Source organism: Marmota marmota, unplaced genomic scaffold (genome assembly GCF_001458135.2).
Source record: "Marmota marmota marmota unplaced genomic scaffold, marMar, whole genome shotgun sequence".
NCBI lineage: Eukaryota > Metazoa > Chordata > Mammalia > Rodentia > Sciuridae > Marmota > Marmota marmota.
This window is the reverse complement of record NW_026000082.1, coordinates 449,830-467,434: the sequence shown is the minus strand read 5'-3', so window position 1 is coordinate 467,434 and position 17,605 is coordinate 449,830. Positions and strand designations below refer to the sequence as shown.

Sequence of the window (17,605 nt, the reverse complement as noted above, 5' to 3'; positions counted from 1 at the left end):
TGTAAATCAATGGATGTGTAACTGATGTGATTCTGCAATCTGTGTATGGGGTGAAGGTGGGAGTTCATAACCCACTTGAATCAAAGTGTGGAATATGATATGTCAAGAAATTTGTAATGTTGTGAACAACCCACAATAAAAAATTAAAAAAAAAAAAGTAGCAAGAAATGAAGTGCAGAAATAAACTTACATGGTAATGTGATTTTGGAACAAGTGTCAAATAAATTAATGAGGGAATACAAATACTGTTTTAAAAATTATGCTAATGGTATTGGCATCAAAACAGACACGAAGACCACTGGAACTAAATGAAAGACACAAAGACAAATTCACATCCTAACCATCTTTGATAAAGGTGACAAAAATGTATCTTGGAGAAAATATGGGTCTTTTTAACAAATGATGCTGTGAAAACAGAATAGCTATATGCAGAAAAATGAAATTAGACCCCGCTCTCTCACCCTGCACAAAACTCAAATAAAAGTAGATTGAAGTCTTAGAAATTAAATCAGAAACTTTACAACTGCAAGAATAAAACATAGGGTCAACACTCCATCATATAGGTGCTGGCACTGATTTTCTTAACAAGACCCTCAAAGTGTAAGAAATAAAATTGAGAATCAATAAGTGGGATGCCATCAAACTAAAAAGCTTCTGCACCAGCAAAGAAAGTGATTAAGAGTGTTTTAGAGAGAGCCTACAGAATGAGACAAAATCTTGGCTAGCTACTACTCCAACAGGAGATTAACATCCAGAATATACAAAAAACTCAATTTAAAAAGATCAATAAATGGGCAAAAGAACTAAACAGAAACTTCTCAAAAGAACACAAATAGCCAACAAATATATGAAGAAATTTTCAGTATCTCTAGCAATCAGGAAAATACAAATCAAAGCTATACTAAGATTTCATCTCATTCCCTCAGAATGGCAATGATCAAGAATATATGCTGGCTAGGTTTTGGGGAAAGTTACATTTGTACATTGTCAGTGGGAAAGGCTTGTACAATCTCTCTAGAAAGCAGCATAAAGATTCCTCAAAGAACTAGAGATGAAATCACCATATGACCTAGCTATCCTACTCTCTGGTATTTTCCTAAAAGATCTAAAACTAGCATACTACAGCAACACAGCCATGTCAATGTTTATAGCAGCATAGTTCACAATAACTAAATTATGAAATCAATCCAGATGCTTATCAATAGATGAACCGAATAAAAAACTATGGTCCACATATACAATAGAATTCTACTCAGCCACAAAAAAAGAATGAAATTATGGTATTTTCTAGTAAATCGATGAAAATGGAGAATATAATGCTAAGGGAAATAAGCCAAACTGAGAAATGCAAAGGTTAAATGTTTTCTCTTATATGCAGAATCTAATGCTAAAAAAAGGAAAGGGGAAGGGAAGGACAGAATAATATAAAGAACCAACCAAATATAACTTATTAGACAAGTGAAAGTAAGTCAAATAGAACGGAAGAAGAAAAATAAGAGAGGGGAGGGAGGATGGGAGGAAAAAGTGGGGTATAATGGACTGAAATCCATTTCCATGCATTTATGAGTTGGGATAAACCCAGCTACTAAGTATCACTATAAAGTTCAAATTAATAAATCTGAAAAAATTGTAAAATTTTGCTGAAAGAACTGCATGCAAGGGGAGAGAGTGAGAGACAGACAGACAGACAGACCGACAGACTTGAAATTTATCTTACTCTACTCACAAAAATTAATCAAAATAGATAATGTGACAGTAATTTATCTTACCATAACTATTTCACTATATATGTATCTCATAGTTTGTTGTATATCTTAAATATATACAATGAAATTTATTAAGAATAAAAACATTAAAAAATCAGAATACATAATAGACATAATCATAAAAGCTAAAACTATACAGCTTTTTAGGAAAAAGCCTAAAAGGAAATCACTGCAACCCTGGGACAAGGAAAGATTTTTTAGAGAGGTCATGGAAAGAATTAACTTAAAAAAAATAATAGATTATATTTTATCAAAATTAAAACTTGCTCATCACGAGATTTTTTTCAGCTACCCCTAGCCTGATCAAGAGATATAAAAAATAATAAATTGATAAGCCAGAGAGTTAGAGAAAATATTTGTAATATATGTACTGGCAAAGAGTTTATATGCAAAATATATAAAAGTAAGCTTCAACAACATGATCTTTAAAGAGACAATTTTACAGTGGGCAAAAGCTTGGATTAAACATTAAACAAAAGATATATAAATGACCAAAATGATATATAAATGACATAAATGATATATAAATGACCAAAAAGATATATAAATGACATAAACAAATACTCAATATTATTTGTCTTCAGGACAACATTAAAAAAGATTGCCAGTCAAGCCTGGTGTTGTGGCACATGCTGGTGATTCCATGATGCAGAAAGCTGAAGCAGGAGGATCAAGAGTTTGAGGCCAGTCTCAGTAGCCTCTCTCAAAATAAAATGGGTTAGGAATGTTACTTAATGGAAGAGCATCCCTGGATTGTCCCATCTCCAGTGCTGAAATATGGGGAAAAAAAATCACGAGCATCAGGTGTTATGAAGAATGTGGAGCAACAGGGATTCTTACACACTGCTTGTGAGAATGAAAGATGGTATAATTCTTTGGAAAAGTATTTCATAGTTTATTAAGAATACATCTACCCAATGACCCAATAATTTTTAAGTATTTGTACAAGAGTAATTAAAAGCTGTCTACCAAAAGACTCATACAAAAACACACATAGCAGCTTTGTACATAATAGCCTCAAATTGAAAGCAACGCAGACATCCAGCAAAAGGAGCAACAAGTTGTTATGGTATATTCATACACTGGAACACCACTGAGAAAAGAAACAAATTACTTATACACACATCAACCTAGATAAATCTCAAAAACGTTGATGTTAAGTAAAAGAAATCAGATTCAAAAGAATACCTACTATTCAAATCCATCTATTTATATGGTATGCCAGAATAGATAAAGTTAACTTGCAGTGACAGAAATCAGGTCAATTCCTGTCTGAAAGCAGGTAAACCTTATTTAGAAGCACAAGGTAATCTTCAGGATTGGTGAATATGTTGTATGTGTTGATTAGGGTGTTGGTTATTCAAGTTCATAATCTTCAAATGTATAAAAAATACAGTTAAAATATATACATTTCACTGAAAATATTTGTTACTGTATTTTGTTGGGATAAACCTGACTACTAAGTATCACTAAATGTATTTAAAGGAGTGATAAATCAAAATTTTTGCTTTATAAATTCAGTATTTAGAGTACTCTACATTGCAATCATATAACTTTTTAAATACAGGATGAAAATTTACATATATAATGAAAATTTTAAAATATCAACCAAGGTGAGAGAGAAACATAGTTTTTCAATATTTTTTCTACAAGTATCCAGGTAAAATGGTTTACTACCATTTGTTATACATATTATTTTGTAACCCAACCTTTTGATGTAACCATATGTAAGATTAACTTTGCCTTGAAGGATCAAGAAAAATTTCATGAAGGAATTTGTTGTAATCCATATTTGAATACAATAGGCAAAGATGAGGCAGAGTCAACGGTGGATTGCAAAGCAAATTCCAACTAAATGTCTTAAGGCAGGAAAGCTTAGGTTCTATTTGGGGATTATCCAGTAAGTCTAGTATAGCTAAATTTAGGGTCTCTAAAGTAATACCAAGATATAAAGTAGTCTCTGGCATCATTGAAGGCATCTTTTGAATGGTATACTCTGAGGTTTGTAGTTTATTCTAGGCAATAGGAATGTATTGAAGATTTTTGAGTAATGAATTTCCATATCATGTTCAGGATATACCAGTAAGGCAGGATGCCATAGCAGAAACAGGAACTGAATGCTTAACTTAGTTACTTAAATGTAACCTTAAAAAGTTTCTAAAGGTTTCATTTTCTTCATTCTCATACTGAAAGACTGAATAGGATAAATCTCTAAATTTTTAAAAGATATTCTAGGGGCTGTGGTATAGGTAGCTCAGTAGTAGAGTGTTTGCCTAGCATGCCTTGGTTCAAAGCCCAGCACCACCAAAAATAAAAAATTAAATATTCTGTGAATATATGAGATGGGATTGTAGCAACGAGAACAGGAAGAATGTCCCTGAAATAAAACTAGGAAGTGGTAATAAAAGTCAAAAACTGAAAAGTATCAATGGCAATGGAAAAGGGAGATTGAATATGAGAGATACTGTGAAAGTAAGCAACTAATTGAATGCAGAAATATAAAGAGCCAAAGATGCTTAGAAAGGTTTTTGGCAGTTGTTTTTTTTTTTTTTTTGAATAGACTCTCCTTAGTTATACTTGACAGTAGAATACATTGTGATAAAATTATACAAACATGGAATATATTTTATTCTGGTTCGGACCCCATTCTTATGGGCAGGCATGATAGTGGGATTTACTTAGGTATTTTCATGTGTACACAGGAAAATCAAGTTAGATTTATTCTATTGCCTTTCCTATTCCTATTTCCTTCCCTTTCTTTTATATCTCTTTGTCTAATATAAAAAAATTCTCTTCTTCCCCTCCCACCCTTTATTGTGGTTTAGCTTCTACATATCAGTGAAAACATTTGACCTTTGGTTATTTGGGACTGGTTTATTTCACTTAGCATGATAGTCTCCATATCCAACCATTTACTGGCAAATGTCATAAAGTCATTCTTATTTATGGCTGGGTAATATTCCATTGTGTATATGTACCACAATTTCTTTATCCATTCTTCTGTTGATGGGCATCTATGTTGATTACAAAGCTTAACTACTGTGAATTGTACTGCTATAAAGATTGATGTGACTGTAGCAAGATGATTTTAAATCCTTTGGATATATGCCAAGGAGTGGGATAATTGGGTCAAATGGTGGTTCCAGTCCTAGTTTTTTGAGGAATGTTCATACTGCTTTCTAGCATGGTTTGCACCAATCCACAGTCCCACAAACAATGTATGAGTATTCCCTTTCTGCAGAACCCAACATTTATTGTTACCTGTATTCTTTCTGGGGAATGCCAACAGTTGTTGTTACTTGTATTCTTGATAGTTGTCATTCTGACTGGAGTGAGATCAAAAATCAATGTAGTTTTATTTTGCATTTCTCTAGTTACTAGAGAAGTTGAACATTTTTCATATATTTGTTGACTATTTGTATTTCTCTTTTGAGAAAGGTCTGTTCAGTTCCTTATACATGCTTATGAAGTTTTGAATCTGAGACAACCTTCTGTTGGTTCCCTAACCTGGACTTCACTGCTACTTACATGTATAGTATTGAAAACTGTATAAACATGTCCTCTAATAAGTAACAACCCAGCTTGGAGATTAGATTTAGAAATATGTAAAAATACCTTTTACATTTCTTAAGTTATTTGAGTTTATTTAAACATAATCATTTTTTAAAAATACCTTTTAAAATAGGAAGTTGACGATAAGCTGCAAGTTTGGGTTGAAATATATTTTCCATTAGAACACGTTCCATGAAAAATAAATTTTGATGAAATTTTTCAGATTTTAATATTGCATCTGAGTGGTCCTCTTCATCATCATGGATTTTAGACATAATTACATTTTCTATATCCATAAGAGAACTAGCTTCACTACCTGCAAAATGCAAACATGATACAATAATAAAATATCTAAATAATACTAGATGGTTCACACATTCTAAAAATTCAAAAATGACATGTTGTCATATCAATTTGTTTTCCTCCAGTTTCCAACAACTTTAACAGACATTTATTAAAATGTTTTCTGTATAAATAAATGCAATATAAACATATATTGACTTCTTTTGGACTTCTTAACCATAAAAAAAAGCTGTTTTTCAAAAGGGAAGTAATGATAACCTCCTGAAATAATGTGTATCTGCCTTCGTGTGTTTTCTGTTGTTATATCATAATGCCATAAACTGGGAAATTTATAAAGAAAATAAACTTATTTCTTACAATTCTGAAGGCTGTTAAGTTCAAGTTTGAGAAGCTTCACCTATAGAGGGTATTTTTTTACTGTTTCATGACATGACAGAAGGCATCACATGGCCAGAGACAGGAAGCATGCACTCAGGTCTGCCTTCAATCTCCTATACAGCCACTAATCCTACCATTGGGGCCCCACCCTCATGATCTCATCTAACTCAAATTACCTACCAAAGGCCAAACTTCCGAATATCATTAATATGGATTTCAGGATTATGTTTCTAACAACTAAACTTGGGGTGATACATTCAAACTTCTTAACATTGAAGTAAAATTATCAGTCTTTATATAATAAAATTCTGACTTGATGATTGTTTTATGGAAACACTACCCCTCTGTAGTAGTTTTTTTATTACTGCTATAAAAAAAAGTACAGTGACTTAAAACAAGGCAAATTTACTGTCTTCTAGTTCAGTAGGTTAGAGGTCTGAACCAAAACCAAGGAGTTGATATAAACAATGTTCCATTTTGGAAACTCAAGAGAAATATTTGTTTCCTGGACTTTTTCAGCTCCTTAGAGGTTTCCCACAACCTCTCCTCCATGTTCAAACACAGAAACATTGCATATTAGACCTTCTTCTGTCAGTACATCTCTGTCCCAACCTAGATGCCCTTCAATAGACGAATGGATAAAAATAAGTGTGGCATTTATACACAATGGAGTATTACTCTGCATTAAAAAATGACAAAATCATAGAATTTGCAGGGAAATGGATGGCATGAGAGCAGATTATGCTAAGTGAAGCTAGCCAATCCCTAAAAAACAAATGCCAAATGTCTTCTTTGATATAAGGAGAGTAACTAAGATCAGAGTAGGGACGAAGAGCATGAGAAGAAGATTAACATTTAACAGGGATGAGAGGTGGCAGGGAAAGGGAGAGAAAAGGGAAATTGCATGGAAATGGAAGGAGACCCTCAGGGTTATACAGTGGAGGGGGTAGAGAGAGAGGAGGGGAGGGGAGGGGAGAGGTGGGGAGGGGGGAGGGTGGAGGATGGGAAAGGCAGCGGAGCACAACAGACACTAGGATGGCAATTTGTGAATCAATGGTTGTGTAACTGATGTGATTCTGCAATCTGTGTATGGGGTGAAGGTGGGAGTTCATAACCCACTTGAATCAAAGTGAGGAATATGATATGTCAAGGAATTTGTAATGTTTTGAACAACCAACAATAAAAAATTAAAAAAAAAATCTGGAAAAAAAAAAAGAAAGAGATAGAGATACTAAAAAAAAAAAAAATCAGAAATCCTTGAAATGAAGGGAACAATAATCAAATAAAAAACTCAATAGAAAGCATCACCAACAGACTAGATCATTTGGAAGAAAGAATGTCAGATAATGAAGACAAAGTATACAATCTGAAAAACAAAGTTGACCACAAAGTGAAGATGGTAAGAAACCATGAGAACATTCAAGAATTATGAGATAGCATCAAAAAACCAAATCTAAGAGTTACTGGGATAGAGGAAGGCACAGAGTTTCAAAACAAAGGAATACACAATCTCTTCAATGAGATAATGCCGCAGTCTGGCTGGGCACAAAATCACGAGCCACTTAAGCAGGAACAAACTTTATTTATGAAACTGCCACCAATGCCCCGTACGCTCCCGGGAAGATTGCTGACCGACGCACATGGCATTCTCCCGGCTCCCAAGAGGAAGTTCCTCCTCCGGAATTCCCTCCTACCGCACTTCCCCAACCAATGGGAACTCTCCAGAAGTCCCGTAGCAGGGCAAGGTGAACAGCAGGAGTCCAATATCCATATGAATGCAAATCTTAACATAATTATATCATCTCAATGGCTTGCTGGCATCACCTTTCAACCAAAAATGCCATGCGTCATATTACTTGGCTGTGGCTCTTAGCAAGATAATATCAGAAAATTTCTTAAACATGAAGAATGAATGGGAAAATCAAATAGAAGAGGCTTACAGGACACCAAATGAACAAAATTAAAACAGATCTACACCAAGGCACATTATAATGAAAATGCCTAGCATATAGAATAAAGATAGAATCTTAAAGGCTGCAAGAGAGAGGAATCAGATCACATATAGGGGAAGACCAATTCGTATCTCAGCAGATTTTTTCAACCCAGACCCTCAAAGCCAGTAGATCCTGGAACAGCATACCAAGCTCTGAAAGAAAATAGATGCCAACCAAGAATCTTATATTCAGCAAAATTGTGCCTTAGATTTGATGAAAACCTTCCATGATAAAAGTTAAAAGCATTTACAACTAGAAAGCCTGCACTACAGAATATTATCAGCAAAATATTCCATGAACAGGAATTGAAAAATAACACTGAAAATCAGCAATGAGAGGCATTACACTAAAGGAAAAACTAATCACAGGAGAAACCAAGTCTAGTTAAATATCAAAAATAAACAAAAAATACAAATCATGTCTCAATAATAACCATGAATGTTAATGGCCTAAACTCAAAAGACATACACTGGCAGATTGGATGAAAGAAAAAGATCCAACAATATGCTGCCTCCAAGAGACTCATCTCATAGGTAAAGACATCCACAGACTGAAGGTGAAAGGTTGGGAAAAATCATACCACTCACACGGACTGCGGCAGCAAGCAGGGGTTACCATCCTTATATCAAATAAAGTAGACTTCAAGCCAAAGTTAATCAAAAGGGATAAAGAAGAATATTTCATACTGCTGAAGGGTACAATTCATCAACAAGACATAACAATAATAAATATATATACCCCAAACAATGGAACATCTACATTCATCAAACAAACTCTTCTCAAGTTCAAGAGTCCAATAGACCACAACTCAATAATTCTGGGTGATATTAACACACCTCTTTCACCACTGGATGATACATCTTCCAAAAAAAGCTAAAGATAGAAACTACAGAACTCAATAATACAATCAATAACTTAGACTTAACTGACATATATAAAATATTTCAATCTTCAATGCGGAAATACATTTTCTTCTCAATAGCATATGGATCCTTCTCTAAAAAAGACTTTATATTATGCGACAAAGCAACTCTTAGCAAATATAAAAAAGTAGAGATACTACCCTGCATTCTATTGGATCATAATGGCATGAAATTAGAAATCAAAAAATAGAAGCTACTCCAACACCTGGAGACTAAATAGTATGCTACTAAATGAACAACAGGTTGCGAAAGACATGAGAAAGGAGATTTTTTAAAAAATTCTTAGAGGTGAAATGAAACACAGATACAATATATCAAAATCTCTGGGACACTATGAAGGCAGTACTAAGAGGAAAGATCATTGCATGGAGTTCATTTCTTAAAAGAAGAAAAAGTCAGGCTGGGGATGTGGCTCAGCTGATAGAGTGCTTGCCTAGCATGCACAAAGCCCTGGGTTCAGTCCCCAGCACCAAACGAAGAAGAAGGGAGAAGAAGAAGAAGGAGAAGAAAAAAGTCAACAATTAAATGACTTAACACTACATTTCAAAGCCCTAGAAAAAGAACAAATCAACACCAGAAGCTATAGAAGACAGGAAAAATTAAAACCAGACAAAAGAAACAATTAAAAAAATTGACAAAACAAAAAGTTGGGTCTTTGATAAAATAAATAAAATTGACAAACCCTTGGCCATGCTAATGAAGAGAAGGAGAGAGAAAACTCAAATTACTAACATGTGATGAAAAAGAAAATATCACAGCAGATACTACAGAAATACAGAAGATAATTAGAAATTACTTTGAAAACTTCTACTCCAATAAAATAGAAAATATCAAAGGCATCGACAAATTTCTAGAGTCATATGATTTGTCCAAATTGAATCAGGATGATATACACAATTTAAAAAGATCAATTTCAAGCGATTAAATAGAAGAAACCATCAGAAGCCTACCAACCAAGACAAAGTCCAGAACCTGAAGGACACACAGCTGAATTCTACAAGACCTTTAAAGAAGAATACAGTTTATCATAGCCATAGGATCATCTCAAGAGATGCAGAAAAAGCATTCAACAAAAGAGAGCACCACTTCATGTTCAAAACACTAGAAAAACTAGGGATAACAGGAACATATCTAAACATTATAAAGGCTTTCTATGCTAAGCCCCAGGCTAACATCATTGTAAATGGAGAAAAATTGAAAGCATTCCCTCCAAAAACTGTAACAAGACAGGGATGCCCTCTGTTACCATTTCTATTTAACACAGTTCTTGAAACACTGGCCAGAGCTAAATCAGAAAGATGAAAGAGATTAAAGCGTTACGGATAGGAAAAAGAACAACTCAAATTGGCACTATATGCCAACGGTATGATTCTATACCTAGAATACCCAAAAAATTCCACCAGAAAACTTCTAGAACTAGTAAATGAATTCAGCAACGTAGCAGGATATAAACTCAACATCCATAAATCAAAGGCCTTTCTCTATATCATTAATAAATTCTCTGAAAGGGAAATAAGGAAAACTACTCCATTTATAATAGCCTCAAAAAGACATAAAATACTCGGGAATCAACTTAGTGAAAGAGGAGAAAGACCTCTCAACGAAAACTACAGTATGCTAAAGAAAGAAATTAAAGAAGACCTTAGACGATGGAAAGATCTACCTTGTTCTTGGATAGGGAGAATTAATATTGTCAAAATGACCACACAGTGTACAGATTTAATACAATTCAATCAAAATCCCAATGACAAGCCTCATAGAAATAGAAAAAATAGTCATAAAATTCATCTGGAAAAATAAGAGACCCAGAATAGCTAAAGCAATCCTTAGCAAGAAAAGAGAAGCAGGTAGTATCAGTATAACAAGCCTTAAACTATACTACAGAGCAACAATAACAAAAACAGCATGGTATTGGCACCAAAATAGACTAGTAGACCAATGGTACAGAATAGAGGACACAGAGACTAACCCACAAAATTAGAATTATATTATATTAGACATAGGTGCCAAAAACATACATTGGGGCAAAATGACTGTTGAGAGCCACAGCCGAAGGGGCCCCAGCAAACTTCTAGCTGCCGGCTGATGATTGGCTCACAGCGGCCCCAGCAACATCTAGCTGATTGGGTCCTCTGCGGTGATGCTCATTGGGCTGTTTCCCTGCCCTTTCAGACCACGGAGCTGCTCATTGGGGGACTTTTTTGGCTCCGCCCACGTGACCCAGCCAATCGGCCTCAAGAGCAGGAGGATTGTGGGAGGTGGAGAGAAGCTTGTGTGGGAGAGAGAGGCTTGTGGAAAGCCGGTGGTGGCAGTTGAGGCTCTGAGGATTTTTCCTGAGAGGCTGTTTTGTTTGATGTGTGGTTCTAAAAATAAAGTTAGTTTCTTTTGACAAGTGGCTTCTGATTGTGCCCAGCCAGACTGCTGGGAAAACTGTAAATCCATATACAACAAAATGAAATTAAACCCATATTTCTTACCATACACAAAACTTAATCAAAATGGATCAAGGACCTAGGAATTAAACCAGAGACTCTGTGTCTAACAGAAAAAAAAAGTAGGCCCTAATCTTCATCATGTGGGATTAGACCCCAACATCTTTAATAAGGCTCCTATAGCGCAAGAATTAAAACCAAGAATCAATAAATGGGATGGAATCAAACTACAAATTTTCTTCTCAGCAAAAGAAACAATCTGTGAGGTGAATAGAGAACCTACATACTGGGAGCAAATTTTTACCCCTCACACATCAGATAGAGCAGTAATCTCTAGGGTATATAAAGAACTCAAAAAGCTAAACAGAAAAAAAACCCAAATAACCCAATCAATAAATGGGCCAAGGACCTAAACAGACACTTCTCAGAAGGAGATATACAATCAACCAACAAACAACCCAATCAACAAATGGGCAAGGACCTGAACAGACACTTCTCACATGCAGATATACAATCAATCAACAAATACATGAAAAAATGCTTATCATCTCTAGCAATCAGAGAAATGCAAATCAAAACTACTCTAAGATATCATCTCACTGCAGTCAGAATGGCAGCTATTATGAAGACAAACAACAATAAGTGTTGGCGAGGATGTGGGAAAATGTACAATCATACATTGCTGGTGGTACTACAAATTGGTGCAGCCAATATGGAAAGCAGTCTGGAGATTCCTTAGAAATCTGAGAATGGAACCACCATTTGACCCAGTTATCCCTCTCCTCGGACTATACCTAAAGAACTTAAAAACAGCATACTACAGGGACACAGCCACATCAATGTTTATAGCAGCACAATTCACAACAGCTAAACTGTGGAGCCAACCTAAATGCCCACTTCAGTGGATAAATGGATTAAAAAAAATGTGGCATATATATACACAATGGAATTTTACTCAGCAATAAAAGAGAATAAAATCATGGCATTTGCAGGTAAACGGATGGCTTTCGAGAAGATAATGCTAAGTGAAGTCAGCAAATCCCAAAAAAACAAATGCTGAATGTTTTCTCTGATATAAAGAGGCTGATTCATAGTGGGGTAGGCAGGGCAAGCATAAGAGAAATAAATGAATTAGAGATACGGTAGAGGGGTGGGAGGGGAAAGGAGGAGGCAGGAAATTAGCAAGGATGGATACCATTATCCAAAGACACGAATTGGGTGTCAATCTACTTTATATACAAACAGACATATGAAAAATTGTGGTATATATGTGTAATGAGAACTGTAATGCAAAAAAAAGTACATGTATAAAGACATGAATTGGCGTGAACACATTTTATGTACAAAGATATGAAAAACTGTGCTCTATATGTGTAATAAGAATTTTAATGCATTCTGCTGTTGTGTATTTTAAAAATAAAATCAATTAAATAAAAAATAAGATGATGACTATTAAAAAAAATGTTTCTTTTTCTGATATTCTTCCCTTCCTTGTTCTCTGGGAAATCTACAAATAATTCACTATAAATAATTATGAGTAAAACATAGTTAAAAACATAATTATGAGTAAAACATAGTTAAAACATAGTTAAAATCTACATGAATATAAATGTGATTAAAGAAACAAAAGAATATAGGTCATATACTAGAAGTTTAGATTAAAATAAAAGATTAAACAAGATAAAAAGACCAAATTTAAAGATCTTAAGGATCTAAACTCTCTTAAGATGAGGCGGGAGGGAAAGGGAGAGAAAAGGGAAATTGCAAGGAAATGGAAGGAGACCCTCATTGTTATACAAAATTACATATAAGAGGTTGTGAGGGGAATGGGGAAAAAAACAAGGAGAGAAATGAATTGTAGTAGATGGGGTAGAGAGAGAAGATGTGTATAAGAGACAGTATCTACCTCTCCTGCAGAGTCTTTATAAAATTATATTACTACATTTAAGGAATAGTCTTTATTTCAGAATAACTATAACCTCACAAGTTTTTGTAAGTTCTGACAAATTTTNGGGGTGATAATAGAGGTTAGGAAAGGTAGCAGAATACAGCAGTCACCAATATGGCTTCATGTAAAAATGTGGATGTGTAACCGATGTGATTCTGCAATCTGTAATTGGGGTAAAAATGGGAGTTCATAACCCACTTGAATCTAATGTATGAAATATGATATGTCAAGAGCTTTGTAATGTTTTGAACAACCAATAAAAAAAAAAAAAAAGAAATTGTGATCCTCCTGCCTCAGCCTCCCAAGTTGCTGGAATTACAGGTGTAAACCACAGTAACCAGCTAGGAACTGCTGGAAAAAAAAAAAATTTTCCAATTGGGGTATAATTTCTCATTTTTCTGATTGTACAGATTGCAGAATCACATAAATTATACCCCAAATGATTCAAATGTATGAATTGCCAAAATCATTGTAATGTCATGGGTAGCTAATAAAAATGAATAAATAAATAATTTTTCCAAGAAAAAAAAATCTCTTAAGGTTATATAGTCAATTATAAAGTAGCTGTTTTCTGGAATTTATCAATTTTCTTTAAACTTCATGTTTAAAACTATTTACTAACTTACTGAACTTTCAAATATTACATCTGTCTTTGGATCAAAATCAGTGAAAGTGAAAAAAGTTTAATTATGAAAATTTGTCAGAACTTACAAAAACTTGTGAGGTTATAGTTATTCTGAAATAAAGACTATTCCTTAAATGTAGTAATATAATTTTATAAAGACTCTGCAGGAGAGGTAGATAAAATCAGGTTAATCACAAAATATTTGCAAGTGGATGGCAGGCATAACGGTCTATGTCTGGAATCCCATGTACTCAGGAGGCAAGAGGATTGCCTCCATAATTTAGCAAGAACCTATTTCAAAAATAAAATAAAAAGTGTAGCTCAGTGGTAGAATTCCCCTGGCTTCAATTCCTCGTATTGCTAAATAAGTTTAACGAGAAGAACAAAGGAATGTAACAAACTCTTTACAACTGGACATGGTAAAAACTTTTCCATGTTGCAAATACGCTAGGAAAGTTACAATTTTATGTACTTAATCACAACATTTTATCTTAAAACTTAGAATACTAAAAGCTAAATTGTAATGCAGGGTTTCTTAGCCCTGCATTAGGGACTTCTTTGTTGTAGGGGCTGTCCTGAATACTCAAAAAATTTTAGCAGACCCTTGACATCCACCCACAAGATGCTCTGAAATGTCTCCAGACATTGCCAATGTACCTGTGGAGATAAAATCACCTTCAGTTGAGAGTCACATTAATTTTAAATGGGTTTTGATTAAAACATATATATATATATAAATAAAATAGAACTCATGTGTGTGAAAGAGTATGAGACCAAGTAAAGAGGCCATGAGAAAGAACTTTGAAAATTCTGCAGATATCTAGAATTCAAAGCAGTGTGAAAGAATATCAGCATTATTACTGAGTAAAAGCTTTCTGTTCCATCAAAAAGAAAACTTTGCCATTGTTAAAAAACAATTTAAAATGTCATGTGAAAGCATCATTAAAAAAACTGAAATAAATAAAATCTTACTTTTCCCTATGGTACTTTGTGCCGGCCCTTGATCCCAATCTTTAGGACGTACATTTGCTTTACTATCTGATTTAATTGCAGATTGTTTTGATGATAAAGATGAAAGTTCTAGAGCATTGTATGAATCAAACAAATCCCAGGTAGTGGCCAACATGCCTAAAGAGAAAGGAAGGAAAAATTATTTGAAATCAAAACTATTGTATCAGATTTACACAAAATCAGTCATAGCAAAATCTAAGAATATCTAGTACTTATTTTTTTTAAATCACTGTATTTATAATAATGGCAGAAAGTAAATAAAAATGACAAAGAAATAATTCATGAGGCCACCTCAAGAGATCCTCTGTCATCACACTATTAGCATATACAAATAACTTAGTGCTTTAGGGATAGCTCCAAATTATCCTTACTGTAATTTCTGATCTCCACACCTCTTTTCCTTCTTTTTCAAGCTTATCTGGTAAAATATCAGCAGCCTGTTATTATGGGTCCACTTAGTGATATGGACCTGGATAATAACATGATAAGGTTTTTATGTTCTTACATATCATGGTCAACACATACATATTATATTCTCCAGATCTGTTTATTTGAAAAGAAATGATTCAATTTTTATCCAGTAAAAATTTCTTATATTCCTATTAATGTGAAAGGTTGTACTTGTTGAGAAAATGATAGATTCTGTTTTCAAGAAATTTGTAGAGGAGTATGGTTATTATCTCTTTTTAAACTTTGTTTAAGTTTGTTAAATTTGTTCATATCATCTAAAAATAACAATGGTCCCAAAACAAAAACTGGGCATATTACTAATCTTCAAATAATAATAATAATAATTTAAAAGTTGCAACCCCTTTCACTGCTGATTTATACCACTTTTTAGCAATTCTTTTATCAGTGATCACAAACAATATATTTCTAAATGTTAAACTTCCATCGCTTCTCGGCCTTTTGGCTAAGATCAAGTGTAAATGTTAAACTTCCTAACTTTCAGTTAAAGCATGGTGTTTTAATAAAATAATTCTTTTCCTTAAAAATTAAAAATAGAATCTAAACTCAATAAATGCAGTTACTTCATTGCTAGAACTATTGTTTTCCTAATATGAAATGAAGGAGCTTTGGTATCTAATGTTTTCAATAAGTAAGAATACTAACTCAAAATTTCATAATTTTCTATCTTAATGAAATTTTTTAATAGCATCTAATGAGTAATACAAAGAATAAATATTAGTATATTTTAATGAATTGGAAAGAGTACAATTTCTATGTTTATAATGAGACCTAAGAAAGAAATTATATCCATGAATATTGAATTACTTTTTTTTTTTGGTAACCTTTAACTGAAAGTTTGGTAAGCTCAGTATGTAGGAATATATTGTTACATAATCATTAATAATATAATTACTACACAAATAAATATACATATTACAAATTGGCAATGTTAAGATATTAGGGTGATTTAAAACTTTTTTATTTGAAGACAACAAATTACTGCTGATTTTAGTTTGAACATAATTACATTTCTTAGTTTAAATAAGTTTAACAGAAAACCTCCAAACCTCCAACCCATCAAACTATAAGTTAAATATGTTCATTTTTATATATCAAATAAATATACCCCAATGATAAATAAATTTATATCTAAAAAAATATATTTACATACCTCAATAAAGCTGTTAAAAAATAAAATCTCAAGCTACATGCCCTAATATTATGTTCAAGAAGAGTAATAAATAAAAAATGACTGCATTTTCCAATTTTATAGTTATATATTATTAAGGCTCTTAATTTAACTGGTAACAGAAAAAAAAAGTAGTTTAAATTATACTTTTTTTTTTTTCAGCATTTCTGGGTTGGTCTAAGGTATTTCCAGTGGGAAATGGGTTGTGATAGGAGAGTGTCCAGGAGCTTTAAACAATTAAGGGTGTTTTATTTGTTAGGCTGGCTAGTAAAGCACATGGAATTAATTCTTTCTTTACACTACACATATGTGTTATACACTTCTATTAGTGGTAGTATTTCATAATAAATGTTTTTTAAGTATTAAATACATTATTTACACTAAGTATTTCAAATACAACCAAGTAAATAGTAAGGTTTAATCATACAATAAAAGCATATCTCTTCTCTGCCTGATTTTGAATGAAACTCCAAGATAGATGCACAAAATAAATGGAGATCAAAATATTACCTTCATTACTGGTAAGGGTGATTGAAAAATGTGGTCTTAAATCTACAACTAAACAGATTAACTACTTCTTTCCTTCAGAATGTATGGAATAAATACTAACTAGCACAGCTAGATAAGCAACAACCTGTTCAGCAGGGGTGAGATCAGAATGCAAGCCTTCTGTAAGTGAAAAATCATAACTAAAAAATTTGGAAGTGGTCGAGCTTTAATTCATTTTCCTAAATACTTCTTTATCACATTAGTCACTTTTCCTTTCGTAGGAATGAATGAATAAAGTACACAGAGAGGTCAGAAATTATTAATTTAGCTGAATTACTTCTGTAAAGATTCACTTAACGAGAATGACCTTTCCCCTGACAATATACATATAGCAAATTCTGGTAAAGGTGGTTGTTCAGATAACTGAATTTCTTCAATTTATCTAAAGACACCTAATGGAAAAGAGATCAGGAACTAAATTAAGAGCAGTAATGGCAAGCTATAAACAGAGAAAAATCCAGGTAGATAACACTGTGTATGGGAGG

At 33.3% G+C, this 17,605-nt stretch overlaps 1 protein-coding gene across 3 annotated transcripts in view; it reads right to left on the bottom strand.

Moving 5' to 3' along the window:
* Positions 1-17,605, bottom strand: part of Dnai4 (dynein axonemal intermediate chain 4) — a 111,200-nt gene that overhangs the window by 59,085 nt on the left and 34,510 nt on the right. For 2 of the 3 annotated variants that reach the window (XR_007351957.1, XM_048815178.1), the window contains exons 7-8: positions 14,894-15,049; positions 5,440-5,634 (exon numbers count right to left, since the gene is read on the bottom strand). Coding sequence is in view for 2 of the 3 variants with exons in the window: in XM_048815178.1 (XP_048671135.1) it covers positions 5,440-5,634; positions 14,894-15,049 (351 nt within the window). In the remaining variant the exon portion in view is untranslated. The remainder of the gene's footprint in view (positions 1-5,439; positions 5,635-14,893; positions 15,050-17,605) is intronic. The other variant, XM_048815179.1, reaches the window with a different exon arrangement.